This window comes from Mytilus edulis, chromosome 14 (assembly GCF_963676685.1).
Source record: "Mytilus edulis chromosome 14, xbMytEdul2.2, whole genome shotgun sequence".
NCBI classification, from domain to species: Eukaryota; Metazoa; Mollusca; class Bivalvia; order Mytilida; family Mytilidae; genus Mytilus; species Mytilus edulis.
Window position 1 is genome coordinate 47,723,910 of NC_092357.1, and position 16,547 is coordinate 47,740,456.

Here is a 16,547-nt window from a genome sequence, read left to right on the forward strand (position 1 = left end):
GATCTACTGTATCAACTCAAAGGAAGAAAACTTCATCGGGGTCTAGAGAATCTCCATCTGCACGCTTGGTTGCTGTCAGGAATTCCCTCAGAAAGGGAGGCTTTTCTGAGGGAGCATTCAAGCGTATCTCAGGACCAGTCAGACAATCTACAGGAGCAGTGTATGACTCCAAATGGTCAATTTTCTGTACTTGGTGTCTGTCGAAACAGATTGATCCTATCACAGTTAATGTCCAACAGTTTGCGGATTTTTTCCTTCATCTTTTTGAAGAAAAGGGTTAATCGTTCTACTATAAAGGGATATAGATCTGCCATAGCCAGAACAATATCACTTTCAGGAGGCTTTGATTTTGGTGACAATGAGTTTTTGTCTTTGTTGATAAAATCTTTTGCCTTAATAGACCTCGTCAAAGGCGTTTGGTTCCTTCTTGGGACTTAGGTTTAGTTTTGAAGGTTTTTCAGTTCCCGCCTTTTAAACCTTTACATTCAGCCTCCTTGAAATTGTTATCCTATAAATGTTGTTTTCTGATAGCTTTGACTACTGGTCGCTGAAGGAGTGATAATCGTGCCTTGTCAATTTCTGAGTCTTGTCTCCTTTTTGTGGCTGATAAGACTTCAGTTACTCTTCTCACTGATCTATCTTTTTTTTTAGCAAAGAACCAGTTACCTGATAAAGGTTCTGGTTTAATTACTATTCCTGCGTTACCTCCCACGGCGAATAATCAGGTTTTGTGTCCAGTGAGAGCCTTGCTTGTTTCCCTAGCTTCTTCAGCTAAATTAAGATATGCGGGTTCTTCTAGGTTGTTCATTCCTATTAAAAAAAGAAATTTCCGACATTTCTGCTAAAACCATTTCTACCTGGATTTGCAATACTCATGATACTGTCATTTTGGCTTATAAGTCTGCTTCTTCTGAAGTTTTAGTTAAACATCAAGTTAAAGCACATGAAGTAAGAGCTTTAGCCTCTTCTTGGAACATTTTTAATTCCTCCTCTATGTCGGAAATCATGTCAGCTGGTTTTTGGAGGTCTGATAGTGCCTTTTATAACCATTATTTACGGTCCATGCCTCTTCATTGTGACAACCTCTATTCTTTAGGGCCTTTAGTCGCTGTTCAACAGGTTGTTTTTCCTCCTCCTAGTGATGGGGATTTAGCGCTTCGTTAAATTCTGTTATCTAAATTTATGAAGGTGAGGTATTTAATGTAATAAAAATCAAATTTTTTGAATTAAAATTTAGTTTTGTAAATTAAATACTCACCTTCATAAATCAGAGATACTTTATATATTACTATATGATGTATACCCTTAATGACCCTCAAACACGATGAGTAGATATCAAATAATGTCAACTCATCCCACTTAAAATTGCCAATCGGTCCACACTATATCGCCACTTTATAAAAAAAATTCGCCCCACTTTTGAAAAAGTGTAAAATCAAATTGAACAACCAGTCTGAAAATCACTTATTCATGTTATTAACGATAAAGGTTTAAACCCCACTGAATAAAGGTTTGACAACTCGTCCCACTTATAAAAAGATCTTGCTTCCTTTAAGTATGTCAAATTACTATTAATTATGTGTCGTGGCTTGATATGCTAAAGTTCTTGAGTTCGAATCCCAGCATATACACTGGATTTTTTTTACGTGAATTTTGATAGATATATAGTCTTTTCCGTATAATTGATTATAAGTTTTATAGTGGATTTGACATTCCCGCCAAAATGTTACAGAACAAAGGAAAGCATGCATAACAAAGAACCTCAAACTGTAGTGATCTGGTAGGGGTGATCTAAGCCGGATCACCCCTACCAGATCACTCCGATGAGTAGATATCAAATAATGTCAACTCACCCCACTTGCCAATCGGTCCACACTATATCGCCACTTTATAAAAAATCGCCCCACTTTTGAAAAAGTGTAAAATCAAATTGAACAACCAGTCTGAAAATCACTTATTCATGTTATTAACGAAAAAGGTTTAAACCCCACTGAATAAAGGTCCCTGTTAGAACAAAGGAGCTGGGATGTAACTTCCTTTAAACAGAGACATATGTGTATATATTATGTCTCTGCTTTAAATAACTTTACACATACAATTCACCTGCTATCCATCTCAAACTAAGGAGTTTAATTAAAGTTCACATGAATACGGATTCAATCAGGTCGAGTTATCCACTTTGCAAGTGACTAATTCATAATCAAGTTGTTTTTGCTTATTTTGACACAATCGAACCTTATTGGTTAAACATGAATTATTATTTCACTATTTGTATTTCATTGCTGATTGAGAGAAAAAAAATAATATAGTAGTTTTTTCTATATAGAATGAAATTCAAAACAGTGTGGCTGTGGCCATTGATTGACACATTAAATTCATCCATTGATTGGGACAATTTACGTGAACGTTTGTCTGTAACGACCACTGTTCACGACGTACCTACGATAGACATTTAAACTGTGGGGTCACCAAAGGTTTCTTAACGCCTTTAATTATAAGATAATTCGAAAAATTAATCAGGAATAACCTTTATGTTTTGATTTATATAATTGATATAAATCAAAACATCGTGTTATTTCTGATTAATTTTTCGAATTACTTTATTAAGGTGTTGAGAACCTTTGGTGACCCCATAGTTTAAGTGTCTTTAAAAAGTACATAGTGAGCAGTGGTCGTTACATACAAACATTCACCTAAATTGTCCCAGTCAATGGATGAATTAAATGTGTCAATCAATGGCCACAGCCACACTGTTTTGAATTTCATTCTATCTCGTAGCTAGTGCCCCTTTAAGGGACAACAATTGAATAACCTGATCATCATGTGTTAATGTTAGACTATTACTAGTTCAACATCAGCCGTATTGATCCAGTGGTAGAAAATAGAAATAATTTCTTAAGCGTGTTGCGTACGAAGAGTTTTTCTGATCTTTTCTGGGTTACTAGAATAATAGAGTGACCGTTAGCTAATCAAACTGTTTATATAACACCCAAGATATTGTTGATACACTAAATATTATTTTTTCTTCTGTAGCTGAAATACATATTCGAAATAATACTTCAGAATATGGATTTTTCTATGCTACAAAATTTCACTAGTTAAAATTAAAGGAAAACGAAAATTTTAGATCAAAACTCATTTCTGTTGGAGAGGTGTGTTCACAACTAAAACACCTTAATATTAATAAATCCGCAGGTTTATTTGGAATATAGCAATACAATATTTGAAAGTAAAAATTGGTTTAAACTATAGCAAGCTCGTGCAATATTAAATTCTACTCGGGACAATATTCCCCAATATTCATACAATAACCCTATATTATTATCATTATCATTATCATTATCATTTCCGATATTTTTTTATTTTTAATTCTATTGAAAATATAAAAATGATAAAAAAATAAGTCATGGTTTCTTTCATTGGTGAAAAAAGGACACAATCATCTCGATTGATTCTCTCATTAACACACGAATTGGTTGAGTACGAAGTGACAAAGGTACGAGATGGAGAAGGTACGAGTATATTTATAACCCAATAAAATAGACAAAGAGTACGCGTGCGTAAATACACGTTGACAACATCCGGTACTTCCACATGCAGACGTTTTTTGTGCCGTGGACTATAAACAGTGATAAACCAAATTAAAACGGTATATAAGGTATTTTCAATGAGAATCATTTGCCTGCACAACTCATATGTCTTTACACGTCATCAACAAGAAGAAGAAGAAGGAGCATTTATTTTTGCCGCAAATTTTGGCACAAATTACAAGAATTATCATGTTACCATTACCACAGGAGTTTGAAATCCTATCAATCGACTATCACAGTAGAGCTTCTCTCGAAGAGAGGGGATTCTCTCGAAGAGAGAAGCGAAAGTCTTTTGATCGTTCTTACTTAAGCTTCCCATGCCCTTGTGTCTATTGTAAAAGACCACTACAGTTATGGCACAGGAGTTTGAAATCCTATCAATAAGGGGGTAAAAATATACCAAAGTCGACTATCACAGTAGAGCTGCTCTCGAAGAGAGAGAACGACAGGAATGTAACACATTTTCCTACTGAGTTTGAAATCCCATCAATAACAGTCAGGGATATAACTCTATAGGGTTATTACAGGAAAATAACATACATTTGTTATTGTAGACTAAAAAATCAAAGAACTGTGAAAAAATATGTATGTTACATGTTTCAAAGGGACAATATACAAATGTATGTACATGTATGTTATCACAGAAAAAATATGCCTGTAATAACTAAAGGGTGTTATCACAGCTTCTCTATATCACTTCAAAGGATTTGCTCAGACATAGATCATGCTTAATTAGAATGTATTTTAATTTATTGTAAGAAATAATGACCAAAGCATGTAATGAGGTTCTGCGCAAGTTCTCAGTAATTCCCAAGTGTCTTATATAATGAGTTACATTTCTTTAATAACTAAGCCTTGTTATTACAGCTAAGTTTATCTTTTAATAGCCTCATGTCATTTGATTTACCTTGGTTAATCAAAAATGTATTAATTTAATTAAGAAATTAGTTATCAAGGCTATGCATTTAGTTTCTGGCAAAGTCTCAAGAGTTCCCTAGAGCCCACTATAAATGAAATAATTTTACAAATAACAAACATATGTTATTACAGATTTAGAAAATTTTAGGAAGAAAATCTGTAATAACACACGCAAGTTATTTTCTGTAATAACCCTATAGAGTTATATCTCTGACTGAATAAGGGGGTAAAAATATACCAAAGTCGACTATCACAGTAGAGCTTCTCTCAAAGAGATAGTCGACTTTGGTATATTTTTACCCCCTTATTGATAGGATTTCAAACTCTCTCTTCGAGAGAAGCTCTACCATGTCTACTGTGATAGTCGACTTTTTATATTTTTACCCCCTTATTGATGAGGATTTCTTTTTGTCGAGTATCAAGTATCGAGTAACAAAAAGTGAGTATCGAGCTATATAAAGTGAGTATCGAGTTACAAAAAGCGAGTAGCGATTTACAAAAAGTGAGTAGCGAGTAACAAAAAGTGAGTAGCGAGTAACAAAAAGTGAGTAGTAACATACAAAAAGTGAGTAGCGAGTAACAAAAAGTGAGTAGCGAGTAACAAAAAGTGAGTAGTAACAAAAGGTACTTATCTATTTTATATGAGCGCATCATAGTCCATTGCAAAGGATATTCATTTTAATTCATTAATTTAAATTGATATATTTTGTTTGCCATTTTGAAAGAACTAATGTTAAAGTAATATACTAAAATACATATCATTCTTATAAATGGAGTACGACTGTGCAAGACCTCCATCGGTATTTAAGTTTGCTTACGCCCATCTCGTTGTGTCACAGCCAACTACCTTATCCCTAGATGATCATGTGTCTATATTAAACTATAAATAGAGACATCTTTATTAAAATAGTACGTAAGCTTGAAATTTCCAATTTGTATAAAAACATAATGAAAATAATAGTGAAAACCTATCTGTAAAATACACCTTTTCTTTACAATTAAGGATCTGAAAATAGATACAAGGAAAGAATTTTACTTTTCAAATTAAATTTTGAATTTGTAAACTTATGACAAAGTTAATAATATGTTATCCTCAATTGGAACTTTAAATAGTAATTTTTGGATTCAAAACCTATGACTGTAATTTTTGCTCTAGTAATGATATAGGTGATGAATTTCATTACTTGTTCCATTGTAAAAGAATATTTTTATTACCATACCATAACGCTTGTTTGGAGATGAATTAAAATTGAGAATGGAAATGGGGAATGTGTCAATAAGACAACAACCCGACCAAAGAACAGACAACAGCAGAAGGTCACAAACAGGTCTTCAATGCAGAGAGACATTCCCACACCCGGAGGCGTCCTTCAGCTGGCCCCTAAACAAATATCTATATACTACATGTACTAGTTCAGTGCTAATGAACACCATACTCAACTCCAAATTGTACACAAGAAACAAAAATTAAAAATAATACAAGTCTCATTAGTATTCTTCTTGACATGCTAGTGTTTTGTATTGGAAAACTAAACAACATAACTCCGGGGAGGACTGGGGCTTTAATTTTAATTTGTATATTGGTGTTTGAATAAAAGATTTTTCATAAGTACACTTTGTATTTTAATGAATAAATTTACAAATTAGCTAATTATGGGAATATTTATCAAAACGTTTAGCAATAATTCAGGAAACATACACTATATCTGTATTAGTTTTGTTAAAAAATGCATATATTAATATTGGATTTGCAACACTTTCCGGTCATCTTTACTTAGATCATGAATCCTAAAGACAGCTCCGAGATAATTTAGTGTTATTCTTATAATTACTATTTTAAATTATTCAATTCAATTTTGTTCAATGTGATAATTATTCGTTAAGTATAAGAATAAGATGTGGTTTGATGAGGGGGGGGGGGGGGGGGGGGGGGCAGGGGTTCCCAATAACAGCATAACAGCAAATTGATTTGGCTTATAACAGATAACAAGGAATTAAAATGGACAAAAACAGATAACAGTAAATGAAATATTAAAATAAGTCAGGTCCTGGACTGATTGAAAGATCATGTCTCCATCATATGAAAATCAAGCACAATCCCTTCCGTTGCTGAATTTTTTCATTAATTGTAACTCATAACAATACAGAAACAGGTCCCCAATAAGTGATGCACAGTTAGTCCCCATTGGAATTCTGATAGCTTGACAATATACGGAAACTCCATAGCAGACAAAGTGATATCTAGTAAAAAATTTAAGGGCAGTTATGGTATCAAAGCAGGTCCAATTGACACAGTTCTTTTGTTTGTTATTACTAAAAAATGACCTGAAAGAGTTTGAATATATATATTTGTATTCTGAATTTTTTTTAAATGCACGTTCAATGCGTGATGTGTGTGATTTTTTTCTTAATAAGACTACGAGGCACAGTGGTATAAAGGGTAGAATTAAAAGCACAAATAATAAGCATGCAATTTATCAAGTACTTCAAAATAATTTTGACACTCCAATTATTCCACTATTTTCAAAGGCCTCATTTGAACAACTTATTATCAGGTTTTTGAGTGTACCAAGTGTACTACTACAAATGTAAGTATACATAGTTTAGTAGTGGAACAATGGCTTAAGGACGAAATAAATCTTTGTTTGAAATGAGTTATATGCAGCTTAGGAATCCAGTACATGGTTTGAACTTTTATTGTACAATGTATTTGGTTCTGCTTTGAAAAGAATCACAGATCTGAGTCTATGTACTTTATTATATAAAATGCTAACTGGTAGTAAGGACCTACATGTAGTTCTTAATTGAGATCCTCATCAGATATCCCATGGCCATATATTTTCCTTTTTGTCATATTAAGAAATGCTCGAATTTAATATGTAACAAGGAAACAAGGAAGACTATCCCCAAACAAAAAAAATGATTCTAAATACATAGATATAGGAAAATGTGGTATGAGTGCAATGAGACAGACTCATTATCCAAGTAACAATTTATAAAAGTAAATCATTGTAGGTAAAAAAAAAAACAGCCTTCAACACAGAGCCTTGGCTCACACCGAACAGCAAGCTACATGTTCATAAAAGATGAATTTTATTACAAAGGATAATCATCATGAATTATACTGGAATTGTCCTGGACCTCACTGATATTTATCCTGATTTAGAGTAATTTATAAATAAAGTAAAACGACTATCCTTTGCAATGAATTCATATAAAATAGCAAGGTATCAAATTGTATTGAAATATTTTAAGAAGTTAATTGAAAGCCTTCAGAATTAGTAAGTAATGAAAAGGGAAACAAACCATGAGATGATCATTCGTTGAAATAATAATCTTTACAAAAATATAAATGATAGCTTTTGTTACTCGATACTCACTTTTTATAACTAGATACTTGCTTTTTGTTACTCGATACTCACTTTTTATAACTCGATACTCACTTTTTATAACTCGATACTCGCTTTTTGTAACTCGCTACTCACTTTTTATAACTCGATACTCGCTTTTTGTTACTCGCTACTCACTTTTTTAACTAGATACTCACTTTTTATAACTCGATGCTTGCTTTTTGTTACTCGCTACTCACTTTTATAACTCGATACTCGCATTTTGTTACTCGCTACTCACTTTTTATAACTCGCTACTTACTTTTTGATACTTGCTACTCACTTTTTATAACTCGATACTCACCTTTCATAAATTGATACTCGCTTTTTGCAACTTGATACTTGCTACTCGACTAAAAGTAAATCTCCTTTTTGATAGGATTTCTAACTCCTGTGCCATAACTGTAGTGGTCTTTTACAATAGACACAAGGGCATGGGACGCATAACATGCCTAAGCAAGAACGATCAAAAGACTTTTATTCAGTCTGTTGCATTTTTGTTTAAATATATATAGTACTTAGAAAAGTTCAAATTTCTATGTTTCTCTTTCAGTCAGACAAACCACAGACTGCATGCCCGTCTCCCTTTCAGTTTTGTCCATGTTCAAACTCTTGATTTAGGAAGCAAGTAAACACGTACCAACGAAAACTCGTTATATGTTAACTCGTACCAAAAAAGTTAACTCATACCACCTGACCACTGTGAAGTCGTACCATTCAGAACTTGTACCACTGTAAACTTGTACCATTAAAAAAATATTTAAAAAAGATATGAATGTTCTATGTTTTTTTTTTTTGTAAACTTAATAAAAATGAAGTTGAATTACTTGAATTTATACTGGATTTTAATGAAAACTTAGACAACAATAGCATTATTTTTTTAATCTTTATTTTTTAAACTGATCTTTCAAACTATAGTTTTAATCCAGAAAAAAGTAAAAACATTAATATTTTCTTGAGGTAAAACTGATAATACTTTAATAATCTATATCTGCCACGGTATTTTCTATCCAATAGACAAGGAACATTAGCTACAAATTGGTCATTGTACTTTCAAATTATATACATTTTACAGACTTAAGAGGTATTGAGTGAAAGTAAAGTATATATATTCAATTATTAAACACCATTTAATTGCAGTTAAATAAGTTGGTACGAGTTAGCAGTGGTACGAGTTTGCATTTGTACAAGGTTTTTTGGAAAATGACGCAGTCATTGTTCCATTACTGGCGACCTGAACTTCATTACATTTCTCTGCCTACCGCGCTTGGTTTCGTATTTACTATTTTCTATACAAACTGGAATCTGCTTGTGTTATCATTAATTATGCATGAGAGGTCATTGTGTAGTAATCAGCAAGGAACCAGTTTACAAACTAACTGGTTTCTGCTTGTATTCCACTACACTCGGACAAAGTGTTGTAGTTTGACGGGAACCAGTTTAGAATTTGTAAACTACAAAACGTAATAGGTTATTGTTCATTCCGTTTTGGTGTTTCATACCGACTTTTATGGTTTGAATAAGCTTAAGACCCTTCAAACATTAATGTGATAGGTATATTAAAGACTGTTTTACAAAAGGATGGAACTGTTTTGCTTTCAAAGTCGTACTATAGTGACATCTGTTATGTACGGATTTCCACTCTCACCGGTTTATTTCTTTTTTTACACGTGCTTTTGAAACTTCCTGTTTAAACATCGCAAGTTTTAAAATTGTTTTTTGAGTGAATTTAACTTATTTTAACAATCATGAAGCGTTCCAGAATCATTTTCAAGCAGTTTCTTCTTCTCTTTGATGATGAAAAATAGGTTTTTCTCAAGAAAATACCGCAAACGATCGCAGAGGAATTGAAACGTACAAGTCAAGTCGGCACCTGGTTAAATTGGCATCTAGTCAAATCGGCATCCAATAATATTTGTTATAATATTTTCTATTCAATTAATTAATAACTGTTACCAAGTACATAGTGAATATGTTGCTGTGTATTTAGGTAAACAACGAAACCAAAGTGAAATTATGTTGTTGTGTATAAAGGTAAACAACGAAGCCCTTACCCAAGCTGTTGTTTTAACCATTAGACAATTATTAAAAAAAAAAATGGAAAACTATGAGTCCCTTTCAATAAATCAAACTTTCATGCCAAATAATAAGCAAATTTAAGGTGGTTTTTTTCAGTAAAGTTTAAAAAGCATTAAACAAACAATCCTGTAAAATGCTCAACTGGTTTAAATACATTTTTTAATGCATAAAAATATCCAATATCTCATGTATTAGTCCAAATAATTATGACGTCTGGCAAGGCTATTTTATTTTTTTTCTGTGACGTCTTCCTACGAAGTTCGTAGGAAGGCTTTCTTAGGAAGGCGTCCCAGAAAAAATTAACATAGCCTTGCAGTCATAGAAAGGTGTCCCAGAATAAAATTTAAAAAGCCTTGCCAGACGTAATGATTATTTTGACTACTCATATATATATCATTAAAAATACACCAAAAATGTCATTTAGTTGAGAAAAATAAATATATACAAAATGTACAATGAACACCCAAAAATGTGAAAGTTAGTATTTAACTCTTTTTGCTTAAATACTGAAAAAAATTCTGGCAACCCCTTACTTATTTTTACTCTTTTTGCTTAAAATACTGTTAAAATATATATTTAACATGGGTGACGAATTGACTATAAAAGGTGTCGATTTAACAAGGTGCTGATTTGTCCAGGTGCCAATTTAACCAGGTGCCTGTTTGACTAGAATTCTTTGACAAATGTTTGAAATTACCTGAGTTTCATTAGACCTTTGATAACAGTAACAAAAAGATTATTTACTTAATATTTTGTGGTATCAGGTCTGTTCGCGCCCAATACACTTTCGCACCTTGCAGGTTCGCACCTCGCACGTTCGCACTCTACTCATTCGCGCTCAATTTTAATTCAAATTCAAGTTGAATAATTGGAAAATCATGATTGTTGTTTTAAATTGCTTTGGTGTAAATACTGAATGTATTTAATGCTTGGTATGAGTAAAACATTGAAGATTTTAAAGGAAAAACACAAAAGATAATTGTTTTTAACAGCTTGGTCCCTTTGATCTGAAACAACGAAACAATAAAATATAGGAACCAAAATATAGCAATCCACTATTATAACCAAAACATGATAAAATCTATTCAACACACAGAAAAAAACATAGTCAGAATCTCACTTCATTTTGAAAGAAGTCAATGAAACAAAGTTATAGCAATACACTAACCAAAACATGATTAAGAGTTATTCAACACAAAATAAAACGTTGACAAAATGCCACTTTAATTAGAAAGGATTATTATTATTTTTAACAATACGCTATCCAAAACATGATTAAGATTTATTCAACACAAATAAAAATGCTGTCTCACTTTATTTTGAGACAATGACAACAATTATATATAAGAAAACACTTGCTTACAGAGTTATTAAACACAAAACCAATTAAGATTGGGTGCGAACATTTAGGGTGTGAAAGTGAAAGGGGGCGAACATGAGTGGGCGCGAACGGACCCGGATTCAGACTGTACCAGTGAGAAATATACAAGCCTTTCTACGGTATTTATTTGTACAATTCAGGTAGTCTTGACCTATTCATTTGTCTAAAAAAAACAGCCAGTTGTCACCTTCACTTCACACACACACATATATACGAATATCAATTATATGCTTACGAGACATGTTGCATTGTTAAACTAATTACGGTATGTGAAAATCAAGACTTGCATAAAAACTATCCCAATATTAGAGACAGTGGCGTCATTTTTCTTCAGAGCTTTCAGCTCTTTGATTTTTAGTGGTACAAGTTAACAATGGTACAGGATAACTATAATTCCTTGATTTATATCAACGTGGTGAGTCATCAGTATTGCCCATGCTAATCTATCTGTACTAAGGCTGATTTGCTCGTATCATTTAATAAAGTAAACATGGTAAATTATTTCAATATTTGACAGTTCAGTCTGCCACATCAAATCTCAAGCCCAACAACTTCTCTGATAAATAACGAACAAACCATTACAAAACAAACAACAGCAGTCAGAGCAATGTCCATTGTTCATGTTGTTAGTCCTCTTCTAAAATTTCAGAAAACCAATAGCATACTGATGTTTGCTTTTCAGTACATGCATACATGTAGTTATAGTAAATGTTTCCGAAATTATAGTATATTGAGGTATTTTGTTAAAAATATTTGATTAACAAAAATCGTTTGTTTAATTGAAATTTGCATAAAACATGTAAAATGAATGTAATTTGTAGATCATGACAAAAACCTGAAGTTGATCAGTCTAAGTGTAAAGACATGAAAGAAAGCCAATCAAGAAACTTAAAATTGTTGACCTTTAATTAATGACTATATACTACAATGTATACATGTACATGTACATATGTAGATGTCTTTTTATTTAAGAGTAGTTAATGAATATTTAATGACTGAAAAATTCCAAAGCGTACTTTTTAAGTTTTGATGAAAGCACACTGACATGACTTGTCATGAGAAAGGCATTATTGATCTACAAGTGTATAGAAAAAGGAAAATAACAAAAACATTGTCATTTAACTGGAAAATGAAAATAGTATTTGACATTAAATGTTCGAAGATCAAAACAAACACCAAGATCCAAGGTTTTACTTTTGTGACAGATAATAAAACAACCTTATTTTTGGTAATAACATCAGAATTAGTAAGTCCATACATTACCAGCTACATGTATACATCTTTGAAGGACTGAAGCATGCTAAATTGTATGAGTGATTTGTTGCTTAAATATGAAGATTATATCAAGGATCTAGAAATCTAGTTCACAATTTCGCTTACTTTCAGTGGACATTCATGCATTGTCATGAAACAAAAATTTGGGTTTTTAACAAAATTTTGTTTTCAAATCTTGCATTGGTAATGTTGTTGTCTTGTTAAAAACATGTAAAAAGTTTGGTAATAAAAAGTGTTAAATTTACATTTACATTTTAACATAACTTTTGTCTTTTCAGGACAAGATACTATAGTGAACAACGGCTAATCAACCATCATGCAGATTTTATTATGTACTGACATGTTAAGGATCAAACAAATATTTACAAGTGTGTTTATATTATTTATTTGTGTATTGACAATGACTGGTGCAGAGGACTATTATAAACTCTTAGGAATTCAAAGAAGTGCTACCACAAAAGAAATACGACAAGCTTTTAAAAAGCTAGCTGTTACCATGCATCCAGATAAAAACCCGGTTTGTTTACCATGTTTTAAGAGTGTTTTCCATAAGATTGTAATTATAATGCATGCCATGTTAACATGGGGATGCATACTGATACATATACATGTATTCATGGTATTTGAAAAAATGATGTCAGATACATTTAATTTCTATTCAGTGTTCTCCCCAGGATTTTTGGATAGCACCAGGGTAACGTGTGACGAAATGAATTTTACAATATTTTGTGTCACGTTGCGTCGCTTATTTTTTTCTTGTTAGTTTTTGTCATTACCTTTTTGCCTTTGTTTTGTTAACTGTGGTACTGTGTTGTATGGACTTAGGGTCAGAAAATTATTGGTAGAAAAAGTAAATCAATAAACAGTTTGTATACTTTAATATATTTGAAGAATAAATAAAAGAAAGCACAATTAGTCTTTAAACTAAAGTCACTTCTTATATTTTGATCAAGCCATTTTGTCCTGATACTTGTAGTTACACTACACATTCCCCATGTTAGATTTCACCATAACAATTAACTTTGAACAAGATTAAATTTTGATACAGAACCTTCAGTAGATTAAAAACTATTTTCCATAGTTTTAGACCTGATTCTTTCATACAACAACAAATTATTTTTATAGTTAATACTTTGTTCCAGACATGAAGAGTACTTATATAAATATATCTATCCACTAGTTCATACTTAGCTATAGTCCTGTTTTGGATTATATTACATACATATCAATAATGGAAAAATCTACTAATTTAATATAATATGTCTGTGCATCAATGAAAGTATGATTCTCAAAAATAATTTTCAAAACATTTTTGTTGGTATGTTCTAAGAAAGTTTTTATCCTCAATGTAACATTCTAATATAATTTTGCATTCAATTTGTAATTTATTTTTATTTTCAATGCAATGACAAATTATATTTGAGGAGCATTTATTTGTGATAAGCAAAATCAGGGGAAGTAACTTCACAATTAATTTCCAACAGGCAAATTATTTTGACTCAAGACTGGCGTAATAGAGTTCATTAACAAATGTCTGCTTGTCCCTCACAAGTCTGTTATTAAAATTATGATCTCTTAATTAATTAAAACACAAAAAAATCATGTACATCGATTAAATCCAATCATCAAGGTTAACCTCAAAAGGTAAATCGATCACGTGGTGTAAACAATCTACCTGTCAGATCTGGATTAAACTGGTTAGAACTGGTCAATTTTCATGTAAAATTTTAAACCTCACGGAAAGTTAAACAAGTCATCTCAAACTTTACCGATTTACGATTTTTTTACCAAAAACTTTAGCACCACGGAGAAAAATTATACATCGCGGCAAGAACGATACCACCGCGGTAGAAAATTATACATCGCGGGCCCGTGGTCCTTTAAGGGCCTGGGGAGAACACTGTCTATTATCATGATTATTAAGCATTTTAAGTGTCAAAGATGTAGTCTGATTCTGTGTTATTGCGTAGATATCTCATCGTTGTATAGTAATATCTCCATTTTTATAATTATTTATATGTTCTGAAATAGGACATTACCATGATTACAGTGTACATAAATACATGTAACACATAGCTGATTGTTACCAAACGAACACAAGGTTGACAATGTTTTCTTCAGGAGTAACAATCTGCTCTATCACCCTCTCAGATATATGTTATTTTATATATTATATGAATATGAAATGTTTTGTTATAACTGTCTTTGAAATTTCAAATTCATATTATTGTTATTAAAGTGCACACTTGATCAAGCATCTTTGGAAGGGTAATATGGGATAGAGTAAACTGTCTGCTTTAATTGTATTAACCATTCAAAATCTGTCTTTTTCACATGAAGTTATTACAATATAATGTAGTTATTAATTATCATATTCCAAAGTTTGATTATTTTTCTTGACATGTTTTAGGATGATCCAGAAGCTCATGATAATTTTTTAAAGATAAACAGAGCTTATGAAGTTTTAAAAGATGAAGATATGCGTAAAAAGTTTGACATGCATGGAGAAGAAGGCTTAAAAGACGATTTCCATGGCGGAAACAGATATGAAAGTTGGAAATTTTATCAAGAAGAATTTGGTAAATTTTCATTTATTTCATCAGATGTACATGATATACATCATGATACATGATATATGTCATGTACATGTATGTAGTTTGTATGTAAATTTATATTTTTAATATTATAAATGTACATGAATATATATTACTTTAGTTTGGTCCTAGCTAATGAAAAAAAACATTATGTTGTCTTTTATTCCAGTTGTTTAAATTATTTGCCACTGTACAAGAAGTACTTCAAAATTTGTCAAAAAAGCAAACAATAACACTGATGCAAATCTTCCAAAGGGAATTGTTTGAGAAAACATACCAAATATTTTTAATCCTAAATTATCTGACAGCCTAGGAGGTCTCTTGGCAGCATGCTTGTTTCTAGTACAGAAAATATATAGTTTGATTTCTGGTCAAAACAAAAGTTATTGATATTTGCTTCTCGGCAGAGCAAAACCTTGTCTTCTTTGGGTCAGAATAATGCCTTTAGACTGCTCACTTTTGCATTGTTTTATGCTTACAAATTATATCACAAATCAGCATGTGAGACTAGAAAGTAGCTACTTTCATATATCTGTAATTACATTAACTTGATACCACTCTGAATATGAATGTAATATTTGCCTGGACATTGAACAATCCTCTATCATTGTCAATCTTGATTTTACTAGCAGGTTTGTTTTACTTATTCTTTCAAAAAAGTAATATTTTAATATCTTTTTGCAGGTTTATATGATGATGATAAGGAGATTATAACATTAAGCAAGTCAGACTTTGGTGAGTGCTTTTATAGAAATGCATGTAAACAAGAAAGTATACTTGTATACTGTTTATTTAATAACCATGTTAGAGCAGTGATTGTATTCTATTTATAGAAACAAAAACAGCAAAGAAAATAAAGGACACAGCATTTTGCTTGCATGGTTGACATTTGTGTTGCACAATATTGATCGATAATGATTTTTTTTTTAAATGTTTGAAGAGATATTGTTTTAGTTTATTATCAGATTTGCTGTTTATTAAACAGGTTTGTCTTTAAAGGTCTGTTAGGTATTTGTGAACTTAACTTAATCATGTTAATACTTACATGAAATATACTCGTACAACATATATTTGATTATTAAACATTTAAAAAAGTAAAATAAATTTTTAAAATTTTATCATATGTGTGACGGAGACCTGTATGGTGCAAAACAGTAACTGAATGCCTGACTCCATGATCTTGCTATCTAGATCGCTTTTAAAGGAGAACATTTGATACACATATTTGGAGAATTGACTTCTATGGTTATATATAACAACTGATTTTAATATTGAAATAAGAATAATATGAAACTCTTTAACCAACAACACCTTTAAATTT

The 16,547-nt window shown here is 31.6% G+C and overlaps 1 protein-coding gene across 3 annotated transcripts in view; it reads left to right on the forward strand.

Annotated features, from left to right (window-relative positions):
* The window catches only part of LOC139502487 (dnaJ homolog subfamily C member 10-like), a 380,520-nt gene that overhangs the window by 329,282 nt on the left and 34,691 nt on the right, over window positions 1-16,547 (forward strand). The window contains exons 1-4 of one of the 3 annotated variants that reach the window (XM_071291968.1): window positions 3,569-3,649; window positions 12,911-13,149; window positions 15,043-15,211; window positions 15,911-15,961. In XM_071291968.1, coding sequence (XP_071148069.1) covers window positions 12,949-13,149; window positions 15,043-15,211; window positions 15,911-15,961 — 421 coding nt within the window. In that variant the 5' untranslated portion in view covers window positions 3,569-3,649; window positions 12,911-12,948. Of the gene's footprint in view, window positions 1-3,568; window positions 3,659-12,910; window positions 13,150-15,042; window positions 15,212-15,910; window positions 15,962-16,547 lie in introns of those variants that run through there. The other 2 variants (XM_071291970.1, XM_071291969.1) reach the window with 2 other exon arrangements.